Raw genomic sequence first — 17,102 nt, forward strand, 5'->3', positions numbered from 1 at the left:
TCCACCCTTGCAAACCTGTAAAAGCAAGGGGAAAAGTGGAGGTGAATATCTGTTGCTGCCCACCCCATCTTAAAGGTGATCTTAGTGGCACTGTTTGCATTAGATCCAGGATAACAGGAATGTTCAGTTCCCTTTGTCCAAGGCATGAACAGTAAGAAAGAAAAGAGTTCAGATGGGGGAGGCATATTTATGAGGATGTGAACAAATCCCACAAAGAGATTATTTTCAGAATCTGGAGAGCTGCCCCTGAGTATGTTAAGTGTCTTTGGTCAACATCATGACATATTTTATGCAGGTGACCACCTCATAAAGATGGTTCATTAAAATGATCTCTTTACTTATCTTTGATGCTGAAACCTCAAGGGTTTTTGTGTTGCAGGTGCTCAATTTTATTCCAGAGTTTAAAAGAGCTATCCACAGTGCTGAACTATATATCCCAATAGTTTCACTGCATGTGTCATTAAACAAATTGCTGTCTTAAATTCATCATTCTGCCCAAAATTGAACATGTTTTCCCTTCATAGCCTATAAGACAAGGTAAAGGTTTCTCCTGACATTAAGTCTAGTCATGTCCCACTCTGGGGGGCGCTGCTCATCTCCATTTCTAAGCCAAAGAGCTGGCATTGTCCATAGACACCTCCAAGGTCATGGGGCCAGCATGACTGCATGGAATGCCATTACCTTCCCAGTTTATTTTATTTATCATGTCAGGCGCAACCAGACATTTGTATTACATTTTTAACAAAACAAACAAACAGACAAAACACAAAGTTTGCAAGCTTGGTTGTTGATTAAATGTCCTTTGACCAGTATCTGACCACTTGGAGTGCCTCTGGTGTTGCCGCAAGGAGGTCCTCCATTATGCATGTAGCAGGGCTCAGGTTGCATTGCAGCAGGTGATCAGTGGTTTGCTCTTCTCCACACTCGCATGTCATGGATTCCACTTTGTAGCCCCATTTCTTAAGATTGGCTCTGCATCTCGTGGTGCCAGAGTGCAGTCTGTTCAGCGCCTTCCAAGTCGCCCAGTTTTTTTTTTTTGTGCCCAGGGGGGAGACTCTCATTTGGTATCAGCCATTGATTGAGGTTCTGGGTTTGAGCCTGCCACTTTTGGACTCTCGCTTGCTGGGGTGTTCCAGTGAGTGTCTCTGTAGATCTTAGAAAACTATTTCTTGATTTAAGTCGTTGACATGCTGGCTGATATCCAAACAGGGGATGAGCTGGAGATGTCACTGCCTTGGTCCTTTCACTATTGGTTGCTACTTCCCAGCAGATGTCAGGCGGTGCAATACCGGCTAGACAGTGTAGTTTCTCCAATGGTGTAGGGCTCACCTTCACCTTCCCAGTGAAGTGGTACCTATTGATCTACTCATATTTTCATGTTTCCAAACTGCTGGGTTGGCCCTGCTCTTGATCCCACACCTCCTTCACAGGTGTGACTGATGAGGACGAGAGGCAGGGCCTTCTCAGTGGTGACCCCTCATCTATAATAATAATAAAACTTTATTTATATCCCACTCTATCTTCCTAGAGGGACTCAGGGCAAATTCCAACCATAAAAGGCAAACATTCAATGCCCGAATACAACAACAATTCAATCATAGTAATGAAATTTAGTAACCTAACATATAAACACAAATTATGACTTAACAACTAAAATGAAATTAAAAACAAACACAGCCTGTTATATCAGATATAAGACAAAACATCGAACATCGAACAGAAGCAACAATTTCCCAATTCCTTGGGGGAAAATAGTCTATAGTCTCAGGACTTCATGTCTGCCATGGCAACCATGGGGCTGTCCCAACAGGTATCTGGCCCCACCCACAGTGCTGGACGCACATTGGACTTGGTTTTCTGCCAGGGATGGGAGGAAGGTGGCGGTGTTGAGGAGTTGTCCATCTCTCCGTTGCCATGGACCGACCACCACCTGGTCAGCTTTAGACTCACTGCACCCCCTAACCTCTGCAGAGGTGGAGGACCCCTTTAGTTGGTCCGCCCCAGGAGGCTTATGGATCCGGATGGATTCCTGACAGCTCTTGGGGAATTTCCCGCCACCTCGGTTGGTGATCCTGTTGATGCACTGGTCGCTCTCTGGAATGGGGAGATGGCTAGGGCAATAGACACGATCGCTCCAGAATGTCCCCTCTCAAGTAGCCGAGCTAAACCAGCTCCTTGGTTTACTGAGGAGCTGGCAGCGTTGAAGCGAAAGAAGAGGGAACTAGAGAGCCTGTGGCGTTCGGATCCGAGCGAGCCAAATCGAACACGGTTTGTGTCCTTTTTAAGGGCATATGCTGCGGCAATAAAAGCCGCAAAGAAGACTTTCTTTGCGGCCACTATTGCATCTGCAAAGAACCGTCCGGCTGAACTGTTCTGAGTTGTCAGAGTCCTTTTAAAACCCACCATGCAGGATGGGTGCCCTGATGACTCGGCAGCTCGCTGTGAAGCCTTTGCTCAGTTCTTTGCAGACAAAGTCGCTTTGATCCGCTCTGGTCTGGATACCATATTAACGGCAGTCTCTGAGGATGTAACACGAGCATCTGCTTGTCCGGTTTTGATGGATTCATTTCAATTGGTGCAACCCGAGGATGTGGACAAGGTGCTTGGAGGAATGAGAGCTACCACATGCAACCTAGACCCCTGCCCATCCTGGCTTCTGAAGGAGGCCAGAGGGGGATTGGCGGAGTGGGTGAAGGTGGTGGTTAATGCCTCCCTTCGGGAAGGCAAAATTCCAGCCAGCTTAAAGCAAGCTATAATAAAACTGCTGTTGAAAAAACCATCACTGGACCCCACTCAATTCGTCAACTATCAGCCTGTTTCCAATCTCCCCTTTTTGGGCAAAGTCCTGGAACGTGTGGTGGCCTCACAACTCCAGGCATTCTTGGTAGACACGGATTATCTGGATCCGGCACAGTCTGGCTTTAGGCCGGGGCATGGTACCGAGACAGCCTTGGTCGCCTTAGTGGATGATCTGCACCGGGAGCTCGACAGGGGGAGTGTGTCCCTGTTGGTGCTGCTGGACCTCTCAGCGGCCTTCAATACCGTCAACCACGGTATCCTTCTGGGACGCCTCGCGGGAATGGGTCTTGGAGGTACTGTTTTACAGTGGCTCCGCTCATTCCTTGAGGGTCGGTCTCAGAAGGTGTTACTGGGAGACTCCTGTTCAACCCCACAACCTTTGTCTTGTGGGGTTCCTCAGGGTTCAATATTGTCTCCCATGTTATATTAACATCTACATGAAGCCGCTGGGGGAGATCATCTGGAGTTTCGGAGTGCGATGTCATCTGTACGCGGATGATGTCTTACTCTGTCACTCCTTTCCACCTGCTACTAAGGAGGCTGTCGAGGTCCTGAACCGGTGCTTGGCCGCTGTGGCTGTCTGGATGAGGGCGAACAAATTGAAATTGAATCCAGACAAGACAGGGGTACTCCTGGTTAGTCGTAAGGCGGAACAGGGTATAGGGTTACAGCCTGTGTTGGATGGGGTCGCACTCCCCCTGAAGACGCAGGTTCGCAGTTTGGGTGTGATCCTGGACTCATCGCTGAGCCTGGAACCCCAGGTTTCGGTGGTGACCAGGGAAGCATTCGCACAGTTAAAACTCGTGCGCCAACTGCGCCCGTACCTTGGGAAGTCTGACTTGGCCACGGTAGTCCACGCTCTGGTTACATCCCATTTAGACTACTGCAACGCTCTCTACGTGGGATTGCCTTTGAAGACGGCTCGGAAGCTCAAATTAATCCAACGTTCGGCAGCCATGATACTAACAGGAGCGGAGCGCAGGGAACATACAACTCCTCTGCTGCACCAGCTCCACTGGCTGCCGATTTGCTACCGGGCTCAATTCAAAGTGCTGGCGTTGGCCTTTAAAACCCTAAACGGTTCTGGCCCAACCTACCTATCCGAACGTATCTCGGCCTATCAGCCCACCAGGACCCTAAGATCTTCTGGGGAGGCCCTGCTCTCGATCCCGCCTGCTTCACAGGTGCGGCTGGTGGGGACGAGAGACAGGGCCTTTTCTGTGGTGGCCCCTCAGCTATGGAACGCCCTTCCCATGGAGGTAAGATCAGCCCCCTCGCTGATGGTGTTCCGAAGAAGATTAAAAACCTGGATGTTCGAACAGGCATTTGGTTAATCGGTGCAATGAATGTGATGATTACAGGAATGGTAATATGGACGACGAAACTGGATCACGATTTTAGTCATGAGATGCATTGGGTTGTTATTGTTGTGTCAATATTGTGTATTATGCTTTTATGGTTTTAAATTGTATATTGTTGACTGTTGTACCTTTGTTGTAAACCGCGTTGAGTCGCCTGTTAGGCTGAGAAACTGCGGTATACAAGTAAAGTAAATAAATAAATAAATAAATATGGAACGCCCTCCCCAATGAAATTAGATCAGTGTCCTCCCTCTTGGCCTTCAGAAAAAAACCAAAAACATGGCTGTAGAACCAACCATTTGGGATGTAAGCAGAACAAGAAACAAACATGCATTATGTGCAATTGTTATTTGATACTGGAATGGCCTGAACCATGCTTTTGGATCATGTGATTTTAATGTTTATATAAATATGATTTTAATCCCTTGTTTTAATGTTTTAGTGTAGTTACATTTTATGATTTAATTTATAGTTTTATGTTACTGTTATTTTATGTTAGGTTTTTATGTTTTGTAAGGCATTGAATTTTGCCATGAATATGTTGGAAACTTTGAGTCTTCCCAGGGGTGAGAAAAACAGTTTATAAATTAAGAAAGTAAATTAATAAATAAATATTGAATAGAAACTGGTACCCATAAACACCTCTTACAGCAAAGGTGGGGAAAATGTGGCCCCTAACTCCTCAAATTCCTATGTTCCCCCAAGTTCCCATGACCCTCAACAGCCTTCATGTTTTTAGGGACAATGAGGACAAGACTTCTGACATGATTGCCTTCACTACCTCTTGTGCTAGTGGTTTCTCTAGGTAAACTATGCAGTATTAATGCTAGTATCCTTTTCGTGAATGTGGTGTGGGGAATAGCTGATGATGTGAGGAAATGTCTTTAAAATCATCAAGTGGGCTCGTGGCTCAAAAAAACAACATTTCAATTTGGTTCCCAACTGTTCAGTCTCTGAGCCACAGCATTGTGTCCCTAGTGTTACATGCAGCTGTCTGAATCTGAAAGTAGAAAAAGGGGAAGGGGAACAAATTTGCTGTAATGCTGTCTTCACTCGTGCTTATTTTGCTAATTAATGTATGTTTTCCCAGAAAGAGTGTTCTATCATCACTTGTCATGTAGTGCTGTAAAAAGCTTAATTTAGTGATAGAAATTTAGTGATAGAGGCTTAATTTAGTGATAGAGGCTGAGCGAAGGAAGATCGATGCTTTTGAGCTGTGGTGTTGGAGGAAAGTGCTGAGAGTCCCTTGGACTGCGAGAAGATCCAACCAGTCCATCCTCCAGGAAATAAAGCCCGGCTGCTCATTGGAGGGAAAGATACTAGAGACAAAGTTGAAGTACTTTGGCCACATCATGAGGAGACAGGAAAGCCTAGAGAAGACAATTATGCTGGGGAAAGTGGAAGGCAAAAGGAAGAGGGGCCGACCAAGGGCAAGATGGATGGATGGCATCCTTGAAGTGACTGGACTGACCTTGAGGGAGCTGGGGGTGGTAACGGCCGACAGGGAGCTCTGGCGTAGGCTGGTCCATGAGGTCACGAAGAGTCGGAGACGACTGAACGAATGAACAACAACAGTGATAGAAATGGAGGCAAGATGTATCTGCAATTTTTTCCCCATTAGGAAGTCATTTTCTTGTTGTATGCAGTACTTCCTTCATACCTCCGGGCTAAGACAACTTGCCTATGGTTTGGTTTTTTAAAATCGTCTTCAGACAGTGGTTTCCTGTAAATATACATTTCCTTTCAGCCATACGAAAAAGAAAGTATAAAAAGTTACCGCTCACTGTGCAAAGAATAGAATTCATTTGTTGCAGAGGACGGAGTATTTGGAGCTAAACTGAAGAAGAAAAAATGCACCTCTAATGTGTAGTTTTTATGGTCATCACCTAAATCCTTTCTTAGCAGCTCCACCTGAAGATGAAGATGAGATGGCCATTTCGGGCATGTTATTTCTTCCTAAACCACTTCATATTAATGCATGTCATCAGTGGTAAGTATTTTCTTCTGACAAGGATGTAGCGTTTGTCTTGTTAAATTTGTTGTATGCCTGAGTTGAATGTTAAGCCTGAATAAGTATTGCCATGATTGATTTTTTCAGCCTTTGAATAACAGAGTTGTATATTTGAGAGTTTCCTCTAGCCATTACTGGCAGGGCCATTCCCAACCTTTTTGTTGTCAAGCACGATAGGACAAAAGCAGATCCACACATATCCATATTCTACAAATGGAAATCATTGGAGATGGCACATGCATTGTATGCCACCACTTTTGATAGGACATCACCTCATCTAGTAGCTTTACTTGAGGGCTAGCTTGTTTCAGAGAAGGGCTGATAGCTTGGAATGTATTGTGTTGCTTTCTAGGAGATCGGATTCTCCAAAAAGCTTCTCCTGCTGCCCTCTTCATGCCATTAAATGGGTATATATTTGCTTATTGCATTCCTGCATGGGAGCCCCCGGTGGCGCACTGGGTTAGGTTGTGCTGACAGGACTGCTGACCGAAAGGTCAGAAGTTCAAATCTGGTGAGCTCCCATCTATCAGCTCCAGCTTCTCATGCAAAGACATGGGAAACATCTCTCACAGGATGGTAAAACATCTTGGTGTCCCAGATGGCCAATTCTCTCACACCAAAAGCAACTTGCAGTTTCTTAAGTTGCTCATGACATGAAAAAAAAAATCCTGTATGTACTTTCAAAAGTCTTATCCTTGCTAAATGAGTGTGCAAATGAGTTTGTGCATTTTTTAAAAGGCTTTTAGCCACTTTAGCCACGGGCTTTGTTTTTTTAATTCTTATACAAAATACAGTGATCTGTGCAAAAAGTAGAGTCATTTTTTTCATGTTTGGGCAAAAAAACCCATCATGTTTCCATGAGCAAAAAAACCCCCCCAACGTTTTGGCAAATACATATATGTGTATCAAATCTGTAAAAAAAATGGCAATCAATCATTTTCTTAACAAAGTGTGTTTAGACATCTTTTCTAGTAGAGGATGGAAAATGTAAAAGTCTCATGTACCAGCAATCATTTACATCCTGCTTGAGCTGACTGCCTCAGTCTGTCTAATGGTGGGGTTCTTCCTAATACAGAAAATATTGAACTACATGGGTCTCTGGTCTAATCTAGGTAGCACTTCCTGTGTTCCTTAGTAATGAAGAAAACAGGTTTGTTTCCAAAGGTAGGTTTCTAAGAGCCAATAATACATATGTATTATTAATAACAAAATGTACAGGTATAACTTAGTTAACAATGTACATGTGTCCTGGGACATTAGTTCATTAACAGAACATTGGTACCAGAGGAAGAAATAACACAGAAAGAATAGGAATAGTCCACCCCAAAAGTGCATTTCAATATTTTTCAGCAAATATTTTATTTAAAGCCTAAATCAGGCACATGTAAAATGAAACAACCAAGCCACATAAGACTTGCAGAAGCAAGTAAATAATAATAATAATAATAATAATAATAATAATAATAATAATAATAATAATAGCGGATCACAAGTACACATACATGGCAAACATTCAATGCTGTTTGTATAGACAGGACACAGACAGACAGCACAGAAGGAGGTGTTGTTTCGATGCCATGGACGGTTGGGCTCGAGTCCACAAGGGGTGCTGGCCATCAGGACTTCCTCATTCCTGCATTTTCTGATCTTCTTTTTCTTTATGGCATTGTAAAACCCTCTCTCGCTTTTAGCTGTACTTAATTTCTCTAATTACAGCTAAAGCTCTTTTTGAACTGCTTAGGTAAGCAGTGAGCAGGGCTGACAGTCGGCCGCTCATGCCGACTCGGGGATTTGAACTTGCAACCTTTCGGTTGATAGATCTTACAGTTGCTGATGATTTTTACCAGCTGTGCTAAACCTCCTGAGACGACCTAAAAATGCAATCAGGAATTATTTTATTTTATTTTATTTTTCCAGTCTCTACTTTTCTTCTGATTTTCATTGTGGTGGACAGACCTACACAGACCTGCTTTTAGATAGTGTCACAGAGTTATATACTGTCCTCTTTTCTGGGTCTGTTCATACTTGCCTTGAATGTTATAGGAAGGCATACACACAGCTATAATAGAATCATCTAGCATAGAATCCCATTCTTTCTCATCTCAAGCTTTATTGAATTGTTCAGTGCTGACCTACTGATGCAACACAGCTCCAAAATGTTTGTATTTATTCTCTATCCTCCCAGCGCTAATGTGGCTTTAAAAAAAAACCCAAATGAAATGGAGTGGGAAAAGGAGGAACTAGGTAGATGTAAGAAGCCTTTGTGAAAAGGAAAGTCTTTCTCAAATAACTGTACTATGCCTTTATACTTGAAAAGAAAACTGCCAAAAGACTTGCTATTTTGCAAATGTAGACTTTGCCCTTGTGCGTACATAATACAGCTGCTGACAAAAAGCACGTGACTTGTCAAGCTTTGATAATGAATCGTCTTGGTCTTTTGCTGCATTCTTGCATTTCAATGAGGCTAGTGCAGGAGAACATTCTGGTGGGAAGCACCCAATGTCAATGTAAGCAAAATGGTTGTAATGTTAGAGTAGTTCGATCCGTCAATTCTCCCCTAAATACATGTGTGCTGATGCAGTAAATCTTACGAGAGGACTTGACCCAACCAGATAAAGCCAGCTGCTGGGCCTCGATGTAGGAGAATAAGCCTAAGTACAGACCAAACAGATAAACTTTAGTCAGACATGCCTAACAACTTTGGCCTGATGACAGACCACTCCCGACAGCTTGAAAGATACAGACACTCAAGAGTTGCAACACATCTTGAAATAAAAGGGCTATTAATAATAGTTAAGTATTAAAATATTTATTCCCAGTTCTCTGTTGCTGTTGCACTTTGATCTTCATGCATGCTTTTAAGAATAGTTTTCAGGAAGAATTTCCTGTGCAGGGTTTCATCAGACGTGGAGCAGCTTCCTGAATGCAAGATGCTCAACTAAGTGTCTCTCTTTCTTCAGATCCCTGGACTGTTTAGAATGTTCTTTCTTCCTTAATAGAGAAATATGTACTTTGGCTCCTAATTTTAAATTTTCTATAAGGGTCTACTCACTTTTTTGAGACAGTAATAAATTTGTGGATCTAAATCCTCACATTCATGAATTAGTGAATTAATTCATGAATTAGTAATTTTTCACCTCAGCCACCATTTATCCACAAAAATGTTAGCAAATGTTAGCAAATGTCTTTATGGCGTGAAGGGGCAACTTTGCATTTTTAGTCCTGTCTGGGTTCAAAGTATGCCTATTTATGTCACATTTGCCAAGAGGTTCACTCAAAATGGACAGAGACCAAGCAAGGGAAGGTAGAATGCTAACAATAAGATAAAATGGCCCTAATGTTTCATTAATTTAATATTGCTAAAGCACTTCTGAATAATAATTAAATAGGGCTGAATAGAAATGGGTGAAAGGCTGTTTCAGAAACACTACCTGAGTTTAGGGACCCCATCACAATAATGTTTTTCAGTGTCCTAGGATGCTTTCAGGATGCTGGGAGGATGGAGCCGGACGGAGCCCATCACATGATGCAGGGCTACTTCCAATGGGGCTCCATCCTCCCATCATCCTGAAAGCATCCTAGAATACTGCCCAGAGAATACAGGAGGCTTCCTGTGTTCTCATTGATGAGAATGGGGACAGCGCAGAGATAAGTCGGATGGCAGCCTTTCCCCCCATGAAATGGGGAAAACACCAATGTGGGTGATGTAGACTTACCCCCCTTTTCCAGCCCTTTTTTCTGCCCTCAAAATCTGTTCCAGGGAGAAGGTAGGTTTCCAAGGAATACAATTAGCTGTAGTGAAGAATGGTGGGGAAGAAAGTTCTGTTGAACCAGCAGATATTTGCTTTTTTGATATTGGATTAAGCCCCATTTCACGGGTGAAAATCCAGACAAGCATGGCTGAGCATCATTACAGTGTAGTCCAGTGTAGGTAAAGATGTTAATGAGGAAGAACACACAAGTCAGAAGAGGCTGCCATAGTCTGAGCCTATTGGGAAGGGCAAGACCATGCCAGTTCTTCTCTCTGAGTTAAATGAAAGGAACCTACACTTGCTTTTGCACTTTTAACTCTATTCATGTTAATTGAAATAAGCTGAGGACAAAGCGAGAAGTGAGAGGAAGAGAGATAAAGTGAAACATTTTAAATTAGCTGAAAAAATGGAACAACAGAGGATGAATTAAGACTGTCCCTGCCAAATCAAAGCAGTTGGAGGGTATACTATATCTCAAATTCCTATTTATCTTTTACAATATAAATGATCAAGATAAAAAAGTAGAGCAACCATTAGAATATGTATGAATAATAACATATGTTGTGTTTTTTTGTTGGCATGTAGCTCAGTCTGAAATTATTATTAAGAATGAGGAATATGTCTATGCCTTGCCTGGTGATGATGTGACTCTAACATGCAGCATCCTGAAAGGAAAAGGAATCCATGTTACGCAAACACAGTGGTCAAAGATTGATGCTGCTTCTCAAAGAAGTATTGGTGTACATCATCCTCGCTATGGGACTGTATACAATGAAAGAGGTTACAACTATTCCCTAAACTTCATAAAGGCCTTCCAATCTTGTCAGACAGACTTCAGCCACAGTTTTTCTTCAGAAAATCATATGGAATGCGATCAGTGGATTCTGCAGATGAGGAATGTGAGTCTTGAACGGTTTGGCTTGTATGAGTGTAGCTTTGCTACATATCCAGCAGGAACAACCAGCTCAGAAATCAATCTTGTTGTTATGAAGAGCGGTAAGTAACAGTGCATCCCTTATTAGCAGTACGCTTACTTTCTCAGGATTGCTGCAGAGATGAACACATATTTATTTATTGTGTGCTACTAGGTGACTGGCTTCCTGTTGCAATTGAGGTTTTTTAAATGCTAAATGATGTGCTTCAGTTCATATATTGTAAGAATTGAAAAATGTTTCCTATACTCTGCAGGAATAACTGGGATAGTAAGTAGAGCAGGACTGGGCAACTGTGTGGTTTCAAAGCTAATTTTCATCCCTCAGCCTTCTAACAGCTTGCAACAGCACATCCAGATAGACTGGAATCAATGTCTTCATATTTGCTGAATTACACATCACAAAAGTTTGGAAGGTGATTCTGATAGGGAGGAAATATATACCATCAGATTTGTATATAGCTTTGGGTGATATGGTACAGGTTGGTGGCAAAAACACTTCTCCCCATTATCCTGGTCTTATGCGGGGCTTCAAGGAGTCAGAAAAGAAAGAAAGAAAGAAAGAAAGAAAGAAGAAGAAGATGAAGATGAAGAGGAGGGGGGGACTTTATTTTTCCACCCCGCCTCCATCTTCCCGCGGGGACTTGGGGTGGCTTACATGGGGCCAAGCCCAAAATAACATACAATCAAAACAGAACAATAAAATATTTAAACAGCATAAAACAGCATGAGGATTAAAAGCAAACATCATAAGCAACAACAGAATTTATTTTTGGGGAGAAGGGGGCCAATATGCAAGACAGGTTAAAGAATAAGGTGGTCAATAAATTGCATAGTACCGAATAGAATAGTAGCATAGGAATGGTGACATAGAAATAGAGCAATTTAACAGGATCAATTCAACTTAGCTTAAGAATATAGTAATAAATATAGGAATTTAGATTAAGGTCATGATTCAGGTCATGATTCGAATAATCTGTCACAGGACTTGTCAATCGAATCCACAATGAAACATTCACGTCTTTAATTCCTTATGGAATATGGATAGGGAGGGTGCTAGCCTAATCTCCCTGGGGTGGGAGTTCCAGAGATGAGGGGCCACCACCGAGAATGCCCTCTCCCTCATCCCCACCAACCACTCCTGAGACAGGGGTGGGAGCGGGAGAAGGGCATCCCCGGAAGATCTTAAAGACCATGGGGGCTCGTAGAGGAGGATACAGTCATGAAGATAGGCCATTTAGGAGGATTTGGAGGCTGCAATTAAAAAGGGAAATGGGTAGTGGCACCGTTATAAAGCAAGATTTGTGTGTATGTGTGTGGGAGGGAGTGGACGGAAGTTGCTACTTTGTGAAATGAGTGGGACTCTTAAATACAGCAGAGCTATAGTATCTTTCCTATGAGGTTCTTCTGATAGTACAGGTTGAGAGAGATTGACTCCTATAGCCCCTAACTGCATGAGAAAGTATCAGAGGAGCAAAACCGGGTGCCAGTTGGACAATGTTCACCCACCATTTGATTTGAACACTGGTTGAGACTGTATGTCATGGTTTGCCCCAACCATCTACTCCAAGCAAGGCTTATGTTGAGAGTACCTGGATTCCAACCCTATTTCACTTTCCCCACTGTACCCTATATAAATGTAACATGAAAGTGTCCACATCAGTTCCATAATGTAATAGCTTGTGATCCACTTATGTTCGCCGCACATATTAATTTTATTTTATAATTCATCTTTCTCCCAACAATGGTTCTCAAGGCAGTTAACAATATATTGTAGGTCCCTAGTATCCACTGGGGTTTGGGGGATTCCAGTACCTCAAAATCTGTGGATGCTCAAGAGTTTATACTGCTCTTAAGTATAAAGAGCTGTATAAAGTATAAAAAGCAATTGAACGATTTATAAAGAAAACATTAAACATTAAAATTCATCAAAAGATCATGTACCAACTCTTCAAAAGTACTTAAAACCCCACTCTAGTCAGTTTTTAAAGTTTCACAACATAAAAATCCATTGATTTGTTGACAGAAGAACAGGGATAGGGTCATCCTGTCACCCCAAGACTCTGAATAATGTGCATCATTCAGGTATATACATGACCTGCATAAAATGACAGATTATGCTTTCTATGCAACAGCTATGGACAAACATGAAACTAACAGTTTAGAATTTCCATATATCTGTCTTCTAGAAACACCTTGATAAGTTAAAACAAACCAAGGAGTAGGAGGGTGGTGATTATGAAGTGGGCAGAGATGCTACTGGAAATTTTGGGTTGTTGAGGTTATGATCTTTATGTTTCTGCTAAGTTTATCTCTTTCAAGGTTTCTTCACATCTTTCTGGAGTATGATTATCCATGTGCTAACACTATCACTGCCATTGAAACTAGACAGAAGTCAGACAATTATTGTTCACAAGCCATTAACTTTATTCATCTGCTCTGTCTTGCTTTTCACTGAAATCCCTGCTAGAGTACATTACACACTCACCTTTTCAACAAGCTGGGACAGAACATGCTCAGAAAGTGAGTTCAAGGATTAACAATATTAGATATTAAGAAAACATGACTCCACATCAAAGCGAAACAAGGCCATTTGGAGGGAATGGATCCACCCCAATTCACTGGGGATTGTTAACTGGCAGACGTGGAGGACTACAAGTGGAGGGAATGAACATTACTGTAGAACTGAATGAAAGGGAAAAATGACAAAATAACATGGTTGATGCAACGTAGTGAGAATGCAGAGACCAACCCAAAGTTGTAATGCTTCACCAATTTCTTCCTGACCTTAATGTAAGACATCTGGTTTCCTATATAAGTGCTGATTCTCTAGCAACTGCTGTCTTGGTTTGGGAGGTCATGGTAAGGTCATCGTTGATTCTCCAGATGTTTCTCCCTCAACTTCTGTGATGGAAATGTGGTCATTGTGGTCACTAGATAGACAAATGACCTTTTATCCTGCATTATATCAATCGGGGTACATCTACACTGTAGAATGAATGCAGTTTGACACTAATTAAACTACCATGATTCAATACTATAAAATCCTGGGGGCATTCTTTGACAAAGAAGCTACAGACCTTGTAAAACTACAGTGCCTAGCATTCCAAAACATGGCAGTTAATATGGTGTTAAACTGCACTTATTCTATAATGTAAATGTGTCCCAGACTGGGTGAACCTTTTACAAACCAATATTAGTTTAAAACACAAAGCAAATGCTTCTAATCCTTTCCTTGCCACCTTCTCCAAGGTGGAGAGAAATAGATATATATGCTTGTTTGTTCCTTCGCAATCTTATAGTCGTTTGATCCTAGTAGTATATGCTGTACCAGTCCCAAAGAGGCTGTGTTAACTCTGATTCTTGGATATCTAACCAAAGTCTTGACAACCTTGTTAGACAGCTGCCAGCATTGCTCCGGTTCATAGAGGGGCATGGGGAATCCAGCGCCTCACACCCTACATTGCCAGGCTCCAGCAGAAGGGGGGGAGCGTGAGCATATGTGGTATGTGTAGCTTCCCCCATGCATTCTATAGCAACAAGAGCTCTCCTGTGTTGCCTTAGCAGCAGCGTGTGCTGGCTCCGCCCTCTTTCATCCACGGAGGTGGTGTATCATCATGTGAGGGAAGCCAGATGGCTCCATGGGTAACCAGGGCTAAAACTGGTGCATGCCACTGATTTTAGCCCTTTGTGATGAGGTGAAAAGTAATTTGCTTTGAACTGTAGTTATTGTTTTGTTGTTTTTTGTATTCTACACACTCAAATAATATAAAGGACAGGCTGCTTTCATTCTGAAATAGTTTAGTGTACTCCAGTAGTCAATATACACAGTGGGTCTGTTCTACCTATGATTTATACAAACCATGGATTGTTGTACTTCATGTTCATAAATCGTGATAGCATAAATGTTAAGCTTGCGTAATTATATTATATGGAGTACAATCTTTTGCAATTTTTTTTGTATCTGTAGTGGGTCCCAGAACCAAAGTCTCGTGGATATGGCAGACCCACTGTATTTGCAATGTGATCTCATATGCCTCCTATTTTTCCTGAATGTAATTTGTACAGTTTGCTTTTCTCACATCATATAAGGAAGAAGTCTTTGGTGTAAACCAGAGGTACCTATATCAGAAATATACTCCCTTCTATTTTTTTTAGAAGTATAATGAAATCACTAAATATAAAATACTGGCAGAAATCAGTCAGCACAGTCTACATCAGCAGAACAGGAAGAATAATTTAACTTTAAATGTACTACATATCATGAGTTTACCCTTAATTTTATTTCTTTATATACATGTAAGATGACAAGAACTTTGTGGTAGAAACACTGCTAAACCAGACACTGGAAATCCCATGCTTGAAAGACATGCCTTCTGAAAACATGACAAATGCTTCTTTGAACTGGTTTCTGGTAAGTAACACTTTTTTAGATACTGGTAGGAGCAAGAAATGTTTTATATTTTGACAAATGTAAACATGAACTGTGTGATCTAAGAGTCAAAGCATAAGCTTCCAAAAGAGAATGACTGTTTTCTGGTTCAAATTGCTGTCATGCCTTGGAGTGATGAAATTACAATATTTTATCACTACTGAATATGTCACATTGATATAAGAATCCTAAGTACTTGCATAAACACATGTAATTCATCTTGGGGGGGGGGGGGGATCCCACTGCTGTAGTGGAATTGTTGCTACTTTACTTGCCCTGAAGTCAATCGTGACTTATGGAAACCCTGTCTTTGCAAGATATATTAAAAAGAATTTGGCCATCACCTTTCTCTGAATATAACCTACAGCACCTTGTATTCCCTGATTACAACTCTCAAAACACCCCAGTGCATATGGCCAATCTGAAAACTACAGTGCTTCCTCCCACTGCACATCCTATGCTCTGGATTAAATATACATATTTATATCTCATAATCACACTTTTTACATATAACCTACCTCTCCTTCCTTCCTTGTGATCCATTAACATAATTCCCAACTGTCTCTACCACAGAATGATCCCATGACTGTAATGTTAATACAACTGTTGCTTCTTTTCTTGTTCAACTATTAGTTTTCTCAGATTTCCACCTTATCTCCCATTATTTATGGGCCACCAACCTGTTTTAACAGCAACCACAAGAGGTTATTTTACTTTGATTCAGATACATGCATCAATCTATGTTATGTAACTTTCATACACCTAACTATGTAACATAGATGCTAAGAAAACCTGTTAGTGAATTGCAAAGATATGTAAGATATGTCAAGATCAATGTGATGTGTATCAGGACCAATGTGGTATGGATATGGACATAATGGATTAAAATTTAATTCCCATCTACATTGATTCCACTTTACAAAGATATAAATCCTCCACAGGAATCTGGCCTGTATCCCTATCATTCTATTGTTTTTTTTTAAATAAAATAATCCTAATAGGGTATTACATCTCATCACTAATTTAGTTCATCCATGTCCTTTTCCTTGTGTAATGTGACTCATTAAGATGGTAATGATAAAATAAGTAATTTGGAAACCACTCTGAGAGCCTTTGTGGCTGAAGAGAGGAGTAGAAATACTCTCAAATAATTTAGTTTTGTTTTTATATAATTTTTCTCATTACCTATGTAATAGAGAAGTAGAATAAATATTATGTAATAAATTGTAAAAAAAATTCAGCTGTGGTTGAGTTCCTACATTGCATTTGTAACTACATAAATGTGATTACAAAAGAACTTCAGGAGTGTGGCTAAAAAGTGAAGTTCTCTTCTACTTAAGTCTGGTGTGACATACAAAGCAAATCACAGAGAAAAGGTGGTTTTGGGGGCTCCATAACTGGCAGTGCATTTCTTTTAGGTATTTAGGGAGCGAGGATTATCCACATAAGCCAATATTTGTCTTAGTGATCTATTAATCCATAAGGGGTAGCAATAATAGACAGTGGCTTGACATCAGCCATCATAGCCTCTCTGCAAAATTTGGCCTAGCTTTCATGCTGGATAGACTTCAAGAAAAGCATCATTTCATTGGAACAATAAATCAACTTAAAAGAGCAAAGATTGGGAACCTCCTCAATTTAAAGGAAACCTTTTTATTTTCGAAATTAACTCTGTTGAAATCTGATCGGAAGTTTTAAGAGAAAGTTTTTAAATTGGCTAAAATTTACCTCCCCTGCCTTTTTTGGATTTAGGAAATGAGGCTGTTTTTGTTTGGTTGTTGGAGAAGGGTAAGATTGAACCGTGATTTATTAATAA

General features: G+C 41.2%; 1 protein-coding gene across 2 annotated transcripts in view; it reads left to right on the plus strand.

The window, feature by feature from the left end:
• The first annotated feature begins 5,773 nt into the window (after positions 1-5,773).
• The window catches only part of CD96 (CD96 molecule), a 41,695-nt gene continuing 30,366 nt past the window's right edge, over positions 5,774-17,102 (plus strand). The window contains exons 1-3 of one of the 2 annotated variants that reach the window (XM_060767131.2): positions 5,774-6,150; positions 10,509-10,919; positions 15,159-15,268. In XM_060767131.2, coding sequence (XP_060623114.2) covers positions 6,078-6,150; positions 10,509-10,919; positions 15,159-15,268 — 594 coding nt within the window. In that variant the 5' untranslated portion in view covers positions 5,774-6,077. The remainder of the gene's footprint in view (positions 6,151-10,508; positions 10,920-15,158; positions 15,269-17,102) is intronic. The other variant, XM_067466647.1, reaches the window with a different exon arrangement.

Source organism: Anolis sagrei, chromosome 3, assembly GCF_037176765.1.
Source record: "Anolis sagrei isolate rAnoSag1 chromosome 3, rAnoSag1.mat, whole genome shotgun sequence".
NCBI classification, from domain to species: Eukaryota; Metazoa; Chordata; class Lepidosauria; order Squamata; family Dactyloidae; genus Anolis; species Anolis sagrei.